Here is a 20,769-nt window from a genome sequence, read left to right as displayed (position 1 = left end):
ATGGGGGGCACGCCCTGGTTTCGCGGTCCCTGGTGGGGCAGCCCCCCAATTCTGGGTGGGGGCGGAGGCGGGCCCCGGCAGGGGGGGCTGGGCACGGCCGGTGGGGGGCTGGGCACGGCCGGTGGGGGGCTGGGCACGGCCGGTGGGGGGGCTGGGCACGGCCGGTGGGGGGGCTGGGCACGGCCGTGGGGGGGCTGGGCACGGCCGGTGGGGGGGCTGGGCACGGCCGTGGGGGGGCTGGGCACGGCCGGTGGGGGGCTGGGCACGGCCGGTGGGGGGGCTGGGCACGGCCGTGGGGGGGCTGGGCACGGCTGCCTGGGCCCTGGGCGGCGGGCGGCCCCGACCGCAGCGGGGGAGCAGCCTGCCCGCCCCGCCGCCTCGGAAGGGCCGCAGCTGCCTGGCACCTGGTCCCCTTCTCTCCCCTGGGCAGAGCAGCGGCGGGTGGAGACGGAGGGAGCTGCTGCTTTGCTACACTCAAGCAAGATGCGGAGGGCTAATTGGGCTAATCCTGGGGAATACTTGGTAGCCTGGGACGGGAAACGCAGACCTCTTCCAGCTGCCCTGTGCTGCTGTTACTGCTAGTCCTTTGCCTGCTGTTTGCCTCACCGTTTCCGAGGTAGGGGAAACCCTCCTGCGTAATGAAAAATTTCATACCAGTGCAGGGCTTCCTTCGTTCCTCCCTCTGGCCCTGGCAGGGCTGGGTCGCATCGCGCTGACCCGTAGGGCTGGTCTCATTTCTGCAGTAGAAGCGCCACTGAGAGTGGTGTAGCCCGTGAGAAGGGCGGTGGGCTTGCCGAGGCTGGGTAAGGGGGGACCTGTTCAGTTGCCTGTAGCCCTTGGGCTGCAGGGCTGCGACTTTTGGCCGAATAGCTCGAAAGCAGCCAAAAGTATCACTGGGGGTGGCTGAGGTTTGATCTGCCTGCCTCCTGCCCAGGGGGTTATTGTAAATTAAGTTGCTTAGGGAGGAATATATAGAATAGCAAATGTCTGCTGAGGGGTTCAGAAACTCTGTGGTTTCAGGCAATTTGTGCAGGAACTAAACTTAGGACAATGACATAAAACAATACTTGCATGCAACCAGTACTTTGGGGAAGAAGGTAGTGGCTGTTTTTTTTGGGGGGTGGGGGGTGGACCTCAGAATTCCCTCTATCAGATGGAACTAAGGAGCTCCAAGTCTAGGGGGTGCTTTTAAAAAAAATTTACAGGCAGTTTTCTTAGCCATAGCTAGCCATGGATCTGTACAATCTAACTTCGGAAATAGCTGTTTGATTCCAGCCAGAGAATCATCTGATCTGTAACAACACATGAAAGATTTCAGAGTAACAGCCGTGTTAGTCTGTATTCGCAAAAAGAAAAGGAGTATTTGTGGCACCTTAGAGACTAACCAATTTATACAGTATGCATCCGATGAAGTGAGCTGTAGCTCACGAAAGCTCATGCTCAAATAAATTGGTTAGTCTCTAAGGTGCCACAAGTACTCCTTTTCTTTTAACACATGAAAGGTAATTTCTGTCTTTGTAGGGTCTAATTCAAACAAAGCCTTGTACTTTGAACAATAATGAACTCCTTGCTTTCCTGTTGTTTGCCATGTTGATTCTATTTGCTGTGGCAGAAAAGAGCTGCATTTGCTCACCCCTGAAGCTTAAGGTGTCAGAAATGCATCCTAGGTGCAGACCTTGCATCCTGGCAACTGGCAAGTAGGGTCTGAATCACAGCTCCTCTTGTGGAAGAACTGAAACCTTAGTGTGGCGAATGGGTGACTTCCTTGTAACCTCTAACCTGCATTTTCCCCAGCATTTCCAGGTTGTACTGTGCCAGATGCTGTTGAATAATTGCTCTCAATTTCTCTCCCACCCGAAGCCTAACCCTGTGCTGAATAATGTCTCTGCAATGTACATTTTGTAATTAGTATCTAATCTTGGTTTGTAGCCGCCTTTATTACAAAACTGCCCTTGTTTGTGCTGAAGCAGGTATTGCAAGCAAGATCTGGGTGTAGTGGACAGGGTTATGGCCTTGTGTGGGGCTCGCAGGGGAGGGTGGAATGCAGATGTGCAAATACTATGGAAATCCTTCCAGACAGTGTCACCAGTTCAGAGAGTGACACTTCAGACTGTCGACAGTTGTGCTTGTTTGTGTTTAGCCTTCTTAGCCAGAGCTGGGGAGTGTTTATCCTTTCCGGTGTTGGGTGCCCGAGAGGATGCACAGAAATAGCACCGCATAAGGGTAAGGAGAAGAAGGAAGAGCAGGTCATCAGCTTGGGACCGCCAGTTGCCGAAGGGGAAAATGTGTTTGGCGTCTGCCATATCTTCACTTCCTTCAATGACACTTACCCATGTAACTGATCTCTCTGGCAAGGAAACCGTCTGCCGAGTGGCTGGTGGTATTCAGGTGAAGGCTGATAGATGAGTCTTCGCCCTCTGCTGCTATGTTGGCAGCCCAGGATGTTGCCCAGCAGTGCAGGGAGCTGGGCATCACTGCCCTTCACATCAAGCTGCGAGCTACAGGTGGAAATAGGACCAAGACTCCTGGACCTGGTGCCCAGTCAGCCCTTGGAGCTCTCGCTCGTTCTGGAATGAAGATTGGGCACATTGAGGATGTCACCCCCATCCCCTCTGACAGCACTTGCAGAAAGAGTGGTCGCCGGGGTCGTCGTCTGCAAACTGTGGCTGGCTTTTGTTTCATCATTAAATCTCTCTCAAAAAAAAACAACAAAACCCAGCAGCCAAAAGGAACAGATGAATCAGCTGGGCTGTTTCCTTCACTGCCCCCATGTTGTCTGCTGGAGGGTGAGCTCACTGCAGGGCCGTGGCCATTGCAAAATACATCAAAACCTGCCTCAGAGAAGGGCAGCTCCTTTTGTGTGGGACTTGGATGGAAAGGAATCTGTCTCATCCGGATGCATCTTTGCATATGCATAAGGTTAGGCAGAGACTAAGTTACTCCTTGAGATTTGCTAAGGATGCTGGGAAATAGTGCTTTGTAATTAATCTTCCTTATTATAGGGAAACGCTAAATTCTGATTTCCTCAGATTAGTCAATGAACCCTACGGCTCATAATGATTGGATCTCGAGTGCTCTCAACCCATCCTTTACACTGGTGCAAGTAATGCAAAGTCCCATCTAAATGGGCAGTATAACCTCTTGCTGACTTGGGTCTTCTGTCTGCACTGCTCATGGAAACAGCATTAGCACCATACTATTAGAAATCCTAGTCAGCATGGGTCCACACAAATTGATTTTAAAACTGATTAAGTTAAATCTGTGCAAACCCCTGTTTAGACACTTCAATTTTGGTTTCAAAGTGACTTATTTCTATTTAGCGAAAAACCTGATCCTAATCCTCTTCCGCTAAATTGATATAAATCAGGTTTATGTTTTTTTAAGAGAGATTCCATGTAGCGTTTTGCTTTGGTTTAACAAAATCAGCGTCACACCTCTTGTTAAACCAGTGCCGCTTTGCTTAGATGAGCCCTTAGCATGGTTTGCTAAAGAGGTGCTACAACAACTTCCCAGGACAGGCTAGGCAGGGCCTGAAAGATAGCTTTCCTGTGTGCCAAAATGTCTGTATAATCAGAGCAGATAGGGTCATCTCATTAAATGCACAATGCAATCAGTGTCCAGAACAGAGGGCTTGAACCGTTATGTAACTGAGCCAGAAAGAAAGAGTCTAGCAACAAATGGGTGCTCCAAGGTCCTTTTGTTACCACTGTATTGAACAAGAATGTACTTCGTTTGAGAGGAGTTGTCTAGAGAGTCTCAGTTTAGGTGCTTCCCCCAGAAGGTCTAAAGGCTTTCTGATTTTTCAGTGTTAAGCAGCAGTTTGTCATTTTCATGATTTTATCCAGAATACAAAGGTGGGAGGGGGACTGGGTGGGTTGGGGATGGTTTATATTGGAGAGTTTCACCTCTGGGCGCCATCCCATCGGACAGCTGTTCAGTAGTCCTTGTGAAACAAGTTGGTGGGTCTCATTTTATTTCATAGAGAAACAGGTGCCCACGTCACAAAACCTGCTACTGTGGTTGGTGCTTGTATTAATGGTCTGGGTGGCCAGATCAAGGACTGATGGGTGGTCTCTGCGGGGTGGGGCTGAGGCAGTGGTGCCCAGGGAAGCTCAGTCTGCTGCTGGCCTTGCTCTGTGGAGAGAGAAGATTCCATCTCTGGGCTTGCCAATGCAGCACTGAATTCACTTTTGTTTGGGGCACCCCTGGGGAGAAAGAGCAAGCCCGAAGTATGGGCCAGGAGCAAATGTCAATACTGAGATGTAAAGGTACTCAGGGCTGTAGGGGAGATGTGTCAAAGAATGGGTCTCCTGCCACAAAGGGTGAATGCAGCCCCACCCAGGACACTGGAGTGCAAACGTGGGGAAGGGAGCGGCTAGGATACGGTGCAGGTTTGGGAGTGTTTAATGAGTGCTCTGGAGGAATTTTTGTTAATTGGGCAGCCGAGGGTGGAGAGCGAACAGTGGAGTTGGTGAGTGGGAGGGAGTGATGCTTGGGCGGAGGGTGAGGCAGGAGCTGGGTAGTGCTGAGCTGGGCCGTGCAGACACGGTTGCCATATTTTAGTCTGGCAACTTGCATGAGGGAGAAATGGCTGAGTATTTTAACTCTATGTATAGATACGCCCCCCCCCACCCCCATCCTGTGTTGCAGTGGGCTGGGACCAGGACTTCTGGAGTCTGCTCTTTGCTGTGCTCTGATTCCAGGGAGCTTGGGCAAATTGTGCATCAATCTCTCTCTCTGTAACGTGGGCACTCTGGTACCTTGGATAAGGTGCTTTGAGACTGGAGCATGAGCATGCTGTGTGTGAAGTGTCGCTGTGTTCTTCCGCTCCGTCCCTGCCCCATGGAGAGTCTGTCCTTTCTGAATAGCCCCCCCTCCCCCCAGTAAGGCCTCTGGCCTGCCATCTCTGCTCCTCCCCTCTCCTCCTTGGCTAACTCTACCAATCACGCCCGAAGTATGCAGTTGTTCTGAACACACCTAGGGCCAGATAAGCTCCATGTGACACAAGAGCGAGTCCGTGAGAGGTGCACTTGGAGCTCAGAGCGTGTAATTTGGCAGCAAGGGATCATTTCTCTCCTGGTGACCTGGGCTTTGCACTGGTGGGGTAGAGCTCATGAGACCCATGAAAATCGGCTCTGCAGGGGATCTCTGCTCTGTAGCAGGGGCATTGGGCGAGAGCCTGCCTTTCAAGGTATCGTCCTGTCTCTACGCCCGTATGAAGGGTGTTCTTCAGCCGGATTGCACAAGCAGCTGGTGACACAATTTTCCTTTGGAGTGAGTGTGTCTTCCTCCTCAGCTAAGCGCCCAACAGCCTTTGGTGTTTCTAGCAGACAGTAGCGGTGGCATGGCTATAACAGCCAGGGATGTTTGCTTAGAACCGGCGCCCACAGACCTGGCTCCACCAGGGGCCCTGTTGTCAGCTTTGGGTGCAGCCCTCGCGTGCATTCTGGCGTTTTTATCCAAAGGAACAAATTGCTGTTGCTCTCCTCTTCCTCCCAGAGGTGCACCAGGGCCCAGCATGGTATCAGAAGGGTCCGGTGCATGGTGGGACTTGTAGTCCTGTGGGCTCCCCCTCCACATGACAGAGGAGGGTGCCATTGGGCTGCATTGTCTCCCTGGGTTGCCTTTTGGCCAGGCTGCCCAAGTGCTGTGTGCCATCCCTCTGCATTCTTGTTGCTGTCTGTGGGATCCAGCTAAGTAACCTGGCTGGCTCTCCAGGCCCCTGGTGCCCAGCACCATGCCTTGCTGCTGCCCTTGTGTGAATAATGGAGTGGTCTTTAAGTTGGGAGCATGTAGCTTGTGCTGTTAATTGGCAGTGCTGGCTGATTAGCCATGCAAATTGTAACACCTTCCCGTCTGTTGGGGGAAATAAAAGACTGGGCTGGAGTGTGTGCGCACGCACGCGGGTGGGGGGGAAGGAGGGGAAAAGGAGAGGGTTGTGTCTCTTCTGGCAAACACCGTCCTGCGGAGGCCTTGCCTGTCTCAAACACCCCAGCTGTAACTGACTCCCTGTGTAAAGGCCTTGCTGGGTAGTGGCTGAGGGGGATGGCTGGCTGCTTTAGGAAGGAGGTTCTTTTGCCCTCCGAGGGACTCGGAGAGGGTGGGTGAGTGAGTCACACTGCGGTGTGATGATAGCAGTGGTATCTTGATCACTGTCTGTGGCCCATAGGAGCTGGTGACGATGGTCCCAGGCTGGGATCCCATCTTTCCTTGTAATTTTCTGTTCCTCTTGTGTGACTCTGCCTGGTGCAAGGGAAGCAGTCCTGACCCACGGCAGAGTGCTGAATGACCCTTGTGCCGAGATCCGACGTCCTACTGGTGCCTTCCTGGCAAGAATGGGGTTCGAACCTTTCAAAATACCAGAGGACGTAGGGCCACATGGGTGGAGAACATAAGGCACTTCAGGAGCAGAGTGAGGGCCAGCATGCTTGACCATGTGCCTGGTTTATTGCAGTTCACTCCCTCTGTGTTCTTGCCAGACCCCTCAAATCCCTGATGTCTCAGGTGGCACATTCATCCAGGTGTGTTGGCTTTGACTGCTGGTTGTGCAGGAAACTCCCAGCTTCCAACCCTCCCCCATAGAAATGCAGGCTCTGAGGATGGCATGGTTCCCGGAGGCGGATTTGGGGCTAATGATAGTAGTTGTGTGAGATCTGTGGCTGAGACACTCAGTGTCTTAGCATTGCAATTGCTTCCTGGTGGTTTGAGCTGAGATCTCCATTGCTCTGATTCACTTGGAATCTGGCTCTCTGTGGAAGAAACCTCTTTGCTTTCCCTGGCATCACCTCTCCTGTCCTTCCTTCCCACTGATGTGGATCTGGGGCACTGGGAATGCTGGGAGCAGAACTGGTCCCTGAGAAAATGTGGTGGAGCCCTCTGTAAGATTTCCCATTAGCCTTTCTGATATCAGGAGCCTTTTCCCATCTGGGGCCTCTGCAATCCCCTCTCCAGTAAACGCTTTGGAGATGCGGGGCTGGTAGATGGCGGCCGTTTAGTGTGATCATGCCCGTTGGCTAGTATCTCTGTTCTGTGTGAGCCTCACCGTCCCCGCTCCTGGATGCATCCCTTCTAAAGCGGCGGGGAGCACCTCTGCTATGTAAGGCTAATCTGATAGTGATGATATTCTATTTTCCTTGCTTGTCGGCTAGTAACCTCCCAGCCCCGCTGGGGGCTGGGACCCTTCTGGGTTGGAACAGTAACTACAGTGAGCTGTAGCTCACGAAAGCTCATGCTCAAATAAATTGGTTAGTCTCTAAGGTGCCACAAGTACTCCTTTTCTTTTTGCGAATACAGACTAACACGGCTGTTCCTCTGAAACCTACAGTGCTCTAGTGGGTTTTGCCGTTGTGCTGTGCGCTGTCCCCATGCTGTGTGTAGTATAGCTCCATCAGTGTGCTGGGTGCTTTGCAGGCAAATATGAAGGGAGGGCCTGCTCTGACAGATGAGCTGTAGCTGGAGAGTGGGGTGGGAGACTGCAAAGAGCTGGGTGATCACATGGGGGAAGTTCAGCATCTCATTAGCTCCCTGTGGCTCTGTGAGAGTGGAGGCCCAGAGCCCCTAGGGCAGAGCAATGTCTTTACTTCTGACGGACTGGGAACCTGAAAGTCCTTGAGTTTCACGCCCTACGCAAGGAAGGGCCGAGACCTCCAAGTGCCTGGAGAGGCTGTGCCTTCTGTCAGGGTCCCCGTCTGTCTGTCCTGCCTGAGTTTTACTGTCGCTGTGCTGGCCCTGGCTGCTTCCCCCATTCCGTTCCTGGCTGCTCAGCCGGAGGGCTCCTCTTGAAAGGCATCTGCTCAGTCTAAGGAAGAATGCAGGGCAGGGTCAGCGGCTCAGGTCAGTTGCTGTAGTATTCAGGACTTGAAGCCAAGAAGGAAGGAGTTGAGGCGGGGGGCAGGGGGAGGACTTGCTCGGTTCCCTCTTTGGGGAGAGAAAGCAGGGAGTGTCCTACAGCTGAGTACAGGCTTCCTGGGCTGTGGCTGGCTGTGGGGAATGGAAGCAAAGCAGGCAAGCGACTGCTATGTGGTGTGTGCATCTGGTAACATGGAGGACTTAGAGAAAGAGTCTGAGCTCTCCACTGTTGCGTTTCAGACGAGCTACATATGGGCCACAAGGCATTGGGGTGCTGGGTGAGAGGGACACAGGTCGGAGTCAGCTCTGCCACTGACCCAGCTCTGTTCCCAGCTCTGCCACTGACCTGCTGCCTGGGCATGTCACTTCTTTCTCCTGTGCTGCAGCTTCTTTCTCTGGAAAGTGGGGCAGGTAATGCAGCCCTGCCACACAGGGACCACAGGGTGTGTCTACACTGCAGATAGACACCTGTGGCTGGCCTGTACCACTGATGGGCTGGGGCCAAGGGGCTGTTTGTTTGCCATGTAGACATTCAGGTGGGACTGCAGCGAGAGCTCTGGGACTCTCCCACCTCGCGGGGTCCTAGAGCCCGGGGTCCTAGAGCCCAGGCTCCAGCCTGAGCCTGAATGTGTACACCGCAGTGAAACCACCCTCAGTCTGCATCCCTTTCCCTGAGTCAGCTGGCATGGGCCAGCTGTGGGTGTCTAATTGCAGTGTAGACATACCTGGTGAGGATTAGTTAGTTACTGAAGATGGAAAGTGATAGCACAGGAACATGGGAATTGCCACAGTGGGTTGGACTAGTGATCCACCTACTCCAGTGGCCAGTACCAGATGTCTTGAAAGCCCACAGTGGATAGTTCTGGAATAACTTGCCCCTGGGGCATTTCCTCTTGACCCCATGACTTAGCAGTGATTCATGCCCAGAAGCAGGAGGATAACGGTTTCTCCTCTCTCACATAGAGGTGCTCAGTGTGAGTTAGGGTAGATTGAGGCTTTAGTGTGGGATGTTTCCAAATGTGTCAAAGTTTATGAACATTGATAAATGAAAGGTATCCATGGACCAATGGCAAGACAAGGTAGGGGAGGGAATAGTTTTTTTTGGACCAACTTCTATTGAGAGAGAAGGGACCACCTCAAATGAGGAATCCCCTCAAGCTCCGCACGCTGGAAGAATGCATACCTCAATGGACTAATGACATTGAGGCTTTCAGTACAGAGCCGGCATGGCCAGAAGAGCCAAGAAAAGACACATGCTCTTCAGATTGTGCTGTGAACAATCTCAAGTGTCAGTTCTCCCTCCTTGGCCTGCGTGTTCCTGCCCAGGCTGGGTGTGTGGCCTGGGCAGACAGCTTGTCATGCTCTTCGGGAGGGTTACAGGAGATTGCAGTGCCTGGCTGGGGCCTTGCTGACGTTTGGGGCTCTGCTGCTTAAATTTTCATTCATTTCTTAGCCAGAGGCTTTGCCCCCGCTGGCTGTGTGCTCAGGGCCACATTGTGTAACCAGTGGCCCCTTGCTTGGACTCCTGTGTTCTCTGCCCATCTTACCCTTGGGGTGGGATAAAAACTGGAGTTTGTGAGCTGCCCCTGGTATGTCTAGCCAGGTGCAATGTGCCAATGCTGCACAAGCCTGGCTCGGAGCCCAGAGGTGCCTGAGGAGATGGGGAAGGAGGGAGGTCTCGTGGGTCCCTTTGGAACTGCTGGGAGCTTTGCTCTGACATGGGGCCTTGTTCAGTCTGGAGCAAGCAGATGCATCTCCCATATGGTCTGGGTGATGGGAATGGAGGGTAAGTGACGTGTAGATGAGGGTTCAGAGCTGTGTGGCTGCTAAGGGAGTGTAATAAGGGGGCGGGGTGGTGGCGGTTCAATAAAGCATGCAGGGGGCAGGCAGGTCTGCTTATTCTCACACCCTCCAGATTGTTGTTTCTCCTGCTCTAGCCCTTTAGTGTGTAATCTGCACTCATTCTGCAGCTCTGCTGACTGGCCAATCACACTGCTGCTTACGTCACTCCGGTATGTGCCATGTGTGCACAGCTGAGAGCCATGCTGGCAGCTCCCTGGGTGCCCCAGGGCTGCACCTAGTTATCATGAAACAGAGCAAATTGCAGCCACTTTCATCATGAGAGCAGAGGTGCGGCTGGCGTAGGTGACAGGTTCCAGCGTGCCTTGCTGGCTCTCCCCCCAGGATGCAGAAGTAGGAGAGGAACAGTCGTGTGTGGTACACATGTGCGGAGTTGCTGTTGGGGTGTCAAATCCAGCACAGAGCAGAACCCTTACATTATCCCCCCGCTGCACAGACCGAGGGCAGGCGCTGCAGTAGGAGGCTGATGAAGGCTCCAATGTTGTGGCAGTTGGCAGGATGCTGGGGCAGGTGAACACAGTGGTGAAGCCAAGCTCTGTTTTTTGACCTTGTCCCCTCTCAACATGTGACAGGAGTTCTTGTGGGTCTTGTGGGCCATGCTGCATGTGCTGTGGGCGAGTGTCCCGGGCTCCTTGTGTCTGTCTGTGTGGGCTTGTGGCTGGCCCGCATTGGGAGGTGACATGTTTCACCAGCTCCTTCCCTGGCAGCACTTGGTGGCAGAGCCTGGAGTCCGGAGCTCACTGTCGACAAGCTGCTTCTCTTTCTCTTGCCTTGTCCTGGCTTTGCCAGCTGGGAATCCAGATTCCCCTCACCCATGAGCTCTGTACTCACTAGGCCGAAGGGTCTGTTAAAGGGTGAGGCTTCAAAGGAAAAGCACTTTGTACATGGATAGTTGGCCCTTGAGGTAGGGACCGTGTCGTCTCATTTGTCTGTCCAGCAGGGAGCATGCCATTGCTGTGCCTAAATAAGAGCCACGCAGGCTGGCATTGCTCTTGGGGCTTGTCTACATTTGAACGGTCATTTGAATTAAGGGAGGGTGTTAATTTAAAATGCAATAGGTATTGCTGAATAACTCCATGTGTGGACAAGCCCTTACTCTATTGTTGGTTTCAGGAGTCAGAGGAAAGGTGCTCAGTACTTAAATAAAAGGAAGGCAGTGTTCGTCTAGAGTGAGATTCAGGACTCCTGGCTTCCATTTCAGCTTTGTTGCTTTGGGCAACTCCCATCTCCGCTCTGTGCCTCAGAGTCCCCATCTGTGAAATGGGTCTAACAATTCCTGCCCACTGGAAAGCAGTGAAGATTAATGGTAGCAGCTAGTAGGAGGCATGGAAGGCACTCTGGAGGGACAGACTGCTGGTCCTCTACAGTGTTGCCCCAGCATTGATTGACATCCCTGGGCCTCCTGATGTCTCTATTCTGTTTGGCAAGCGCTGGGTTTTGGTTTTGTTTGTTAGCTGTGCCTTGAAATGGGCTGAAATAATCCTGCTCTTTGTCCTGCCTCGTGCGTGCGCTCTCCTTGGTGTTATTACAGCTTAGTGTGCAGCCAGTATTTACCTAACAGCTGTTGTACAGCCAGAAGAGGGAGCTTAGGAACCCAGCACAATGGCGTGTGGGCGCGCGCGTGCACGCGCTACGTAAATTGCTTCTGTGTCTCAGAGCTTAACGAACTGACGGCGCTGAAAGCAGATATTTACAATCTGGAGTATTCTCCCATCAGATACATTGTGTTAAGGGTAATTTCTTTAACTGCGTGACTTCCTGCTACATTTACATATCATTGTCGTTCTGGATCTCTCCATTTTTTTTCCATACAGCTGTTAGATTTTGTCTTGTTTTTAGTGGAGTTTGGAGTGTAATTGGCCAGAATCTGTGTGTGCAATACTGAGGAGGAAAGAATTGTCTTGAGAGAGCCATATCTCTTACCTGACAGCGAAGGGTGTGATCACAGGATATGGTTTTGTGACACCACAGAGCGTGCACCTCTGGTGTTGTCTGGACTTCCTTTTGGCTCTGGGCATGTATAATGGCTCAGACCTGTCGGCCCACTGATTTTGGATGTATGCTATTATCAGGGTGTTGACCTGGGTATTGGCTAAAACCCCCATAAAGGGGGAGGAGAAATGTCCCTCTCTAGATGAGTAAAGCAGCAATTCTTGCAATTCCTCTTTGGCCGTGTCTGGGGCAGCCCTGGAGAAGGCAGCTGGAGCAGTAGCCCTGGCAGGGGCTTTTGTTTCTTGCTGGGACTGATTGGCTAAGGAGTGAGCCAGGATGTTCATGTGTCTGTAACGTCTTTGCAGCAGGCTGGGTACCACCCCCAGAGTCAGGGAGATGCAGCTGAATGAAAGAGTGACTGTTCCTAGAGGTCGCCTGGCAGCATCACGGGTTCTGCGTTGCAGAGGCTAATTTTAGACGCTTATCACTGTCTCAGAGGAACGTGAGTTTCCAGGATCCTGTTTATTATAATAATAATAATTAATAATAATCATTTAAAAATTACTAATAAGGGCTATGTCTTCCATGCTCCCTGCAGGAAGCGTCCCTTCCCCCAGGCAGGGACAGCTAGCTGCTGCTGTTAGCCCAGGTCCCCTTTCTTCTGGGTCACTGACAGGGGAGGGGCCTCAGCGCTCAGGGGTTTTGTGACAGAGGGAAAGAGGCACAGCTGCTTTTTGAAAGGCCCAGGACAGAAGCCTAGGGCAGGGCTTTCCCCTGTCCTAACAAGGCCTCTGTTTATTTTAACCAGGGGCTTTTTGAGTGAGAGAGCAAGACACTCTTACAGCTACAGCAAAGCAAGAATGGGCTGTATGCATCCCATATCAGGGAGGGACTCTCTGTGCGGGCTTAAACCCTGCAAGTAAAATCAGCCCTCTGAAAAGCAATTCCTCCTTTTACTTGGCGGGCCCTGCATTCCCCTGCAGCTAATGGCCTGCCCTGCCTAAGGCACAGCAGGGGATGGATGCATGGGAAATTCTCCTGTAGAGGTTAGTGGTGCTCTCCAGTGCAGGGGAGCAGTGGAGGAAGTTCAGGTCTTGACAGGTGGAGGGATTGGGGCAGAAGAAGGGGATTTTATTTCAAAACGTGCCCATGTGACCTGAGTGGATCTGGAATTGTCTTTGGAAGAAGCTTTTCCGTCTGCCTTTGACATCCACCTTATTCTGCCTGTGGTGCACCGTGCTGGGCTCTCCCAGCACCGTTACCTTTGAGCTAGAGGGGAGGGCAGAAAAGCTTGTACACAGGAGCCCTGTGTTAACCCTGTCCTGATGTTCTCTCTCTGGCAGAGGGTCATTTGCTGTGTTCAGGCATCCTAGAGGAGTGTGGGTTGGCTGCATGCAAAGCACTGCTGGACACCTGCATCCTCTCCTTATTGGGAAGAGTCTTTAGTGCTGTTGAAAGCTGCTGGATTGACAGCCCGAGAGATGAGCTTTTCTGCCTCCCCCCTGCCTGTGCACAGGGGTGGGGAGACAGGGGGTGGTGTGTGGGGATGCTGTTACAGCCAGTTGTTGTTGGGGTGAGAAGGGAGTTTGGTCCCAGTGGCTCATTTGTTCCTTGGCGTCTCGGTTGGGGTTGTTAATCGGGGCCTGAGTCCAATGGAGATGTAGATGCTCGCTGCCTCCCAGGGTCAGGTTATAGGGAGCAAATGTTGTATCTTGTGACATGGGCCCTTGTCCACTTGCGGCTGTCTGGGAGCCACCCCTCACAGGGCATAGCCCATGGAACGCTTATGGTAGCTCGCTTAATGCCAGGCCAGGCTGGGCTGGGAACCAGCCTCCTAGGATTGAGGTGTTTGGAATCCCATCCCTAGACCTTTGGCTTTCCCTGGCGTGTCTATCTCAAACGCAACAGGGAAAGGTGGGCTGCCCCGTGCCCTTGACCCATGTGCGCAGCTCCTGTTGCCATCAGAGGAGCTGCGAGCTGGATAGCCTGTTTGTGTCCTCGGGGGCAGCGGGCAGTGTGAGCCGGAGAGCAGCAGTGTGTGGGTTTGGGGGGCTGGGCCATAGGTCCAGGCTGGGGAGTTGGGAGGTGCCAGTTGTGTGATCTCTGCTGGCTAACGAGATGTTTTGTTTTTGTTCTTTGCCTGTGCAGCAGCAGACCCAGCAGAAAGGCAGCAGGATCCAGAGCTGTAGAGCGGCTGCTGCGAGCCCTTAGCGGCCTCCTGTCCTTTGGAGCGCGGGTGCCTCCCGCGAGCCTTCCAACATGTTCAACTTGAAGAAAAAGGACAAAGACAAAGATGGGTCGAGGAAGGACAAGAAGGAAAAGAAGGAGAAAAAGGAGCGGATGTCGGCTGCCGAGCTCAAGAGCCTGGAGGAGATGAGCCTCCGCAGGGGCTTCTTCAACCTCAGCCGCACCTCCAAGAGAGAGTCCAAGACCCGGCTGGAGATCTCCAACCCCATTCCCATCAAGGTGGCCAGCGGCTCAGACCTGCACCTCACGGACATAGACTCAGACAGCAACCGGGGCAGCGTGATCCTGGACTCGGGCCATCTGAGCACAGCCAGCTCCAGCGATGACCTCAAGGTGGATGACGCCAACTTCAAGGGCTCAGTCCTGCAGCGGGCGGCCAAGTTCGGCTCCCTGGCCAAGCAGAACTCCCAAATGATTGTCAAGAGGTTCTCCTTCTCTCAGAAGAGCCGGGACGAGAGTGCCTCGGAGACCTCCACGCCCTCCGAGCACTCTGCAGCCCCTTCCCCGCAGGTGGAGGTGCGCATGCTGGAGACTCAGCTCAGCAAGCAGGGAGCACCCAGGGGCCACCTGAGGGCCCCCTCCTCATCAGCGCTGCGAGCGAGGGTGCCTGAGGTGGTCAGCAAGAGGTTTCCTGCTGAACTGAGGCTGCCCGTGGTGGTGCCGCCCCAGCCCCCCGTTCCCCGGGAACTGGAGCTGCAGAGGCGTAACACTGGTGACTTTGGATTCTCTCTGCGTCGCACGACCATGCTGGACCGGGCCCCTGACGGGCAGGTGTACAGACGGGTGGTACACTTTGCGGAGCCTGGTGCTGGCACCAAGGACCTGGCACTGGGGTTGGTGCCGGGGGACCGGCTGGTGGAAATCAACGGCCGGAATGTGGAGAACAAATCTCGAGACGAGATAGTGGAGATGATCCGGCAGTCAGGGGAGACTGTGCGGCTGAAAGTGCAGCCCATCCTGGAGCTGAGCGAGCTGAGCCGCTGCTGGCTGAGGAGCAGCGAGGGGCTGCGCAGAGCGGCCTTCGATGTGAGTAACCACCATTGCTGTCAGTCTCTTTGGTTCGTTCGGTGCTAACCAGCCCTGGGTGTCGCCAGCTCTGCTCCCCTGGCAGCTCTGCGAGTTGGGGGATAGCACACATGGGCACTGGTTTGGTGCAGCTTGTGTGTGACTAGGGAGGGGGCAGTGCCCAGAGCTCTCCCCATCTGAAAGGAATAGGGAGTGAGGAGCAGGAGATTCCGGGAGATGGTATTCACATGTGGCCCCAAACGTGGCTCTGGTTTGACAATTTAAAGTAATAGCAGCTTAAAAGGTTTCTTCTGGTGTTGCTGGAGATTTTTGGGGAGGGGATGTGTGTGTGTGTGTTTCGACCAGTCACTTCTCCCTTCACAGGTGTGGGGGGTGCCCCTGGAAAAGAGAAGCTGGAGTAGCTATTGGTGGGAAAGAGCCTTCTGGGCCTGGCATGTCTGCTAGAGCCTCGTGCGGGCATTTCTTTTATCATACTGAAGATAGCTGCTGTGATCAGCTGTGTGTTACACAAACTTCGGTGCCCTGCACTCCTGGCAAGTTGTCACAGCAGCCTGCAGTGTCTGCCTGGGCTCCTCGGGGGTAGATCCCTATATAGACACCTGTTCTTGGTGCTCCTTATGCCTGCATTATAAATGTAGCATCCTGGATTGCTCCTGGGGCCTGATTCAGGCCTGTGGAGTGAGCCAGCTGCTTAACTGTATGTGGATTGTGGGGAAATAGAACCTCAGGGTTTGTACCCAATTTCTCTGTGGTGAAACCTGTAGTCTCTTAGCTCATATACACTGATGTGCTTGTCACTGCTCCATATGCAGAGAGCCAGAGGAGGGGAACTGGAGAATGTGGGCAGAGGTTCCCTCAGTTAAAGACTGTTCTTCATTCCCATAGCCCAGTAAGACCCGGACTTCGATCCATTGCAGTAACTGAGATCTGGGTCTCTTGATCTATTTAAACGCTCTTCTTCCCTCTGGGGAGTTATTACATGTTGAAGTCAGGGGTCTTGGAAATACCTTGCCTGTGGTGTGAAGGACTGTGAGGATATAATGTGCTGGTCAGAGTGAGAGCAGAGCCACCCTGGCTATAGTTGTTCGCTCTTGCTACCTGCCAGGGCCCTAGCCAGGTTTCACTCATTGTGTGGGCAGAGTTGTGTCCTATTTAACATTGCACCTCTGGTGGACTGTGACCAGCTGACACACCGTTCAACAGGACAGTCCTTGTCTACACTGAGTGCTAAGCCATGTTTGACATTGCCAGGGCAGGTGTGTACTGAAATGAGATTTTCTAGTGTAAACATGCCCTTAAGAAAAGTTGTGTCCTTCTAGCACAACCCTGGCCTGCTCATGGGGGGCAGCACCTCTTTGTCATGGGCAAGCAAAATATTCCTAGTTTTTTCCCTATAATCACAGTTGTGAAGTGGGGGCCAACAGATGTTTTGTTTCTGGAGAATGGTACATTTTCCTGGTAGCTCTGCACGGCTCCAGTAGGACTGTGTGTTGCAGGAAGCGGTCTTGGAAAGCCCAGCTTTGTCATGCCTTTGAGTCCCTCGGACAAGGGAGTGGATTGCTGTACGTACCAGATAACTAAATGTGTTGCTGCTGTTTAAAAGAAAGTGAAACGATTGCTCAGTTGTCCATATGCTAAATACCGACCGACTCTCATCCATGTGTATAAAGAGCAGGGATGTAAATACTGTTTAAAAAGTTAACCATTGAAATGATTCAAAATCTGTCGTTTAAGCGGTTAACCAATTAAGCGGCTGGGCCGATCCTGCTGGTGTGGCTGGAGCTGAGACTGGGGTCGGCAGGCCGACCTGGGGTTAACGGTTAAGGCAGGTTAACCGCTTCCGGTTAACCTTTTCCATCCCTAATAAAGGGGAGTAAAAGCTTATGGCATGCTCCTATTGTTTGGTTGATAGAAGATGCCACCATGCAAAGGGTTAATTTTGCCACAACATTCTGTGCTGCTTCCAAAGGGGCTGTGCTCTGTGGATGGTTCACTAATTCCTGCTGCTGATGACCCTGGAGAGCTGAGAGCCTCCTGGGTAATTAGCCCTGGAAAACAGGATAAGCTATTTAAAGGGACATGATCTAGTGGTTTAAGTCCAGCATGTAGCTTTGTGTAAATAAATTAAATCAAATCCTGGCATTTTCCTGTTTACAGTGTAATGAAAATAGCGGTCTTGGTTTGGATTTAACCCTTCCCCCTGCCAGTTTATTGGCATTGCTGGGCTGGGCTGTGGGGAGAACCTGTGTGTGAAACTGACTTGAACAAAAGTGAAGCTGACTAGTTTATTTGTATTGTTCCCAGGGAGAGACAGGTATAAAGAAAACAAACAGCATCCCTGGTGGAAAGCTAAATGAGGGTTGGGGTTCAACAACCCAGGAAGGTGCTAGCAGTGTGGGGCAGGGCTGGTTTTGCTCAGCAGAATCCCTTCCCAGGGTCTTTGCTCTGACCAGATGAGCTGTGGAGTGGAGTGGAATGGAATGAGGCCAGTGGGACAGGGAGGTTCTGATGAGTTTCCAGAAGCTGGGTTGGAGGAGATACACAGCAAACTGAAGCGTGTCTGCTGCTGCAGAGAGCTGGGGAGTCTGGCAGGTGCCGAGGTTTTGGAGTGTCTGGCGCCTGGCTCAGAGTCTGTTCTGCAGCTGTGAACCATATGTGTGTGCGGTGGCTCCATGTCTAGATGCGTCTCCTGTAGTGGGGAATGTTTCTGCATAGAGTAGTCTGATCCTAGAGGGAATTGAGCTTTGCTGCTCAGCGCCAGAGGCATCCCCTAGTACCGCCTTGCAAAAAGGCTACTTTACCTTAGCCATGTTGAGCCTCTCTGTGTATATGAGTTTCTCCCGACAGGAGGCATCTCCCAAGGGGGGATTATTGAAGTAGGGCCATGTGTATACCACGGGGTGGGACAAGTGTGTGTTATAAATCGCAGTGCGTAGTTTGTGAAGTACCAAGTGCACTGTGGTGCTGTGTAGACAGTAATGTAATGGCTCGGTGGCCCGTATCCTGCTTGTTAGTACAGTAGCCACACAGCTACACTCCAAATTGGCTTGTTGACTAACTGAGCATCTCGTTCTGACAGGGTCATTTTAAGTTTGGACAACCCCCCCCAAACTGTGAGGACCCTGAAGAGTTAAGCCTGCCTCTGACATGGAGAGATGCACTTGCATTTTACCTCCAGCTGCCTGTACAAGAATACCCTTTATGTCTAAAAAGAATAAAAGATTGGCCTTGTTTCAGGCTTCTTCCAAAGGGACGCATATTGTGAAGCATGCAGCCAGCAGTGGAGGATCAGCTGTTAAACGACCTGCCAGATGTTTATGGTGCAGAAACCAGTAGGAAGTCCTAAGGAAGTGTGCAGCATAATAGAAACTGACAAAATCTAAGAAGTCTCTTTCAGTGGAGAGTGCGTTCAAGGAAGCTCTCCAAGTAAAAGACAAATGGCTATATTTGCCTGGTACCGAGTTAGAGTGGGGAGGAAAGGCAGCCGGTCTCTGGGCCATGCATGCACTTCTCAGCACCTGACCCTCAGCTCATGTGGAAGTGGTCTGGGTTCCCAGTGTTACTCTTGTCTTGGTGGTTTTCAGACCAGCTTGGGGGGTATCTGGGCTGCAGGAGACCTGCTGTGTCTTGTCATAATTCCAGACTGGGAGCTCTCTGTAATGCAAATCATCCTCATAGCAAATAGCAGCAAAGGGCCTTGCCTTTGGTTTTGCACTGGTGTTCTGGGCATCGGGGTGGGCCAAGGTTTTGCTGGGGTCTTTGCCTTGCCAGGGGAATATAGTGGCTTCAGGATCTAAAGGGCGAGCCAAAGGTCTGTGTGCAGAGTGTGATATTAGGAGGTACAGGCAGTGCCTTCAGTGCAGAATGACAGCTTATGGGCTTACCCCGGTGGAGACTCATGTGTGACCTGGCAGGAAGGCTCCAGGGATGTGCTTGCTGTCGTTTGTTCCGCAGGGCTTGTCTCTACCCATACAGAACAGGAGGAGTTCATAGAATCATAGAATATCAGGGTTGGAAGGGACCCCTGAAGGTCATCTAGTCCAACCCCCTTCTCGAAGCAGGACCAATTCCCAGTTAAATCATCCCAGCCAGGGCTTTGTCAAGCCTGACCTTAAAAACCTCTAAGGAAGGAGATTCTACCACCTCCCTAGGTAATGCATTCCAGTGCTTCACCACCCTCTTAGTGAAAAAGTTTTTCCTAATATCCAATCTAAACCTCCCCCACTGCAACTTGAGTTAGACAGGTGCAGACCCTTTTATTGGTTTAAACCTGTTGTGGTGCATTAGCTTGCAACCATTATAAACCAGGTTTAAATTAGAATGTCCACACACAGAATTGCACCAGTTAAGCTAAATCTGTTCAGAATCACCCCTTAGTTAAATGAGAACAGGCATCAGCAAGGTAAGCTGGGCCTCGTAAGAGATGGCAGCAGGAAAGCTCTGGGAGCATGTACCGTGTACACACTTGTGGTGCCTGTTTCTTTGATTGGGTAAGCCCTACAGTAAGCGTAGCTTTTTGATACTTAGCTCTGGAATAATTAACAACCAACTGACCCCCCCCTCCATTTCCCCCTTTTTCAGAAATGGAGATATTCCTTCCCACGAGCGATAAACTAACTGCCAGGCAGCCCTTCGCACAGTCAGCACAATGGGACACTCGTGCAAGTATCAGCTGCCTGGGCCAGGCACATTCTGTGCAACAACTTGGCAGATGTCTGTGTTTTGAATCAGAACTTGCTCCCGCCCCCCAGCTTGGTTTCTTCTGCTTCATCCTACAGCAGAGCTTAGATAATGTTTGTGACCAGAGAGCCTGCTGCAGTGGACATGAATGAAATGCCATCTCTTTGCTGCAGGATCAAGTAGGCTGAGAAGAGGAGATGGGAAGGAGCAAGGCCCTGGTTTAACACACACAGCTTTGCTTAGCAAATGGATCCAGCCAGACCCTCTGGCATTCAGGTGGATGGATTTATGCTTTGTCTGTGAGCTTTAACAGTGTACTTCATGGCTGACATACAAGCAAAGAGAAGACCTCCACCTGGGGCCTAGGAGGCATTGCAGAAATTGGTGCCGTAAGCTACAGCCTATGTGGGCTGCCCCAGGAAGTGGGAGTCAGCACAAGGGCTAACTACTACTCAGATCCTACTTCAGGCTTCAGAGCAGGGCTAGCAAGGCCCTGTGGAGCGTAGGTGTTTTGCTGGTCCTGTGCATAGAGGGGTGAATTCCACCCTAAGTGATGACTGAGCTTGGACCTCATTGCTTGTATTTGCTGGTTGTGCTGTAGCACATGTTGTGTTGTTTGGCAGGTATTTGCTGAATGTGATGCTTGCAGAAGCCTCCTGGTCATCCCGCGGAGACCAGCCCAGGCACTCAGACTGATTTTGCGAGAGTTGTGCTGAATTGGAAAATAAAGAGAAACTCGGGTACTTTCAGAGCAGCTGGAGCTGCAGTTGTTGAGAAGCCAGTAGCCTGTTGTCACGGAGTTCCTGGGCGATGCTCTGGAACTGCTCCCCATGAAGTCAGTCAGGACTCTGGGGTAGTCGCCTTTCTGTGAGCAGCCTGTCTTCAGGACACACAGCTCACACAGCTTCCACCTTCCTGGGTCTGACCTCGGAGCATTCAGCATCCTCTGCCTCTCCGTGCGCTTCCCACAGCGAGTCCGCTCAGGCGGTGCTCCTGGGGAAGCCAGAGGGTCCTGCACCCCAACTTCGCAGTCAGACGGGACTCTCAGCCAGCCAGTAAAACAGAAGGTTTATTAGATGACAGGAACATGGTCTAAAACAGAGCTTGCAGGTGCAGAGAACGGGACCCCTCAGCTGGGTCCATTCTGGGGGGCAGTGAGCCAGACAACCACGTCTG

The 20,769-nt window shown here is 52.5% G+C and overlaps 1 protein-coding gene and 1 pseudogene across 9 annotated transcripts in view; both read left to right on the top strand.

Annotated features, from left to right (window-relative positions):
* Window positions 1-20,769, top strand: part of MYO18A (myosin XVIIIA) — a 169,915-nt gene that overhangs the window by 338 nt on the left and 148,808 nt on the right. For 8 of the 9 annotated variants that reach the window (XM_075120815.1, XM_075120814.1, XM_075120801.1 and 5 more), the window contains exon 2: window positions 13,789-14,913. In XM_075120815.1, coding sequence (XP_074976916.1) covers window positions 13,900-14,913 — 1,014 coding nt within the window. In that variant the 5' untranslated portion in view covers window positions 13,789-13,899. Of the gene's footprint in view, window positions 1-440; window positions 617-13,788; window positions 14,914-20,769 lie in introns of those variants that run through there. The other variant, XM_075120800.1, reaches the window with a different exon arrangement.
* Window positions 2,011-2,959, top strand: LOC125624104 (small ribosomal subunit protein uS11-like; annotated as a pseudogene).

This window comes from Caretta caretta, chromosome 17 (genome assembly GCF_965140235.1).
Source record: "Caretta caretta isolate rCarCar2 chromosome 17, rCarCar1.hap1, whole genome shotgun sequence".
NCBI lineage: Eukaryota > Metazoa > Chordata > Testudines > Cheloniidae > Caretta > Caretta caretta.
This window is presented reverse-complemented; position numbering and strand designations above follow the sequence as displayed.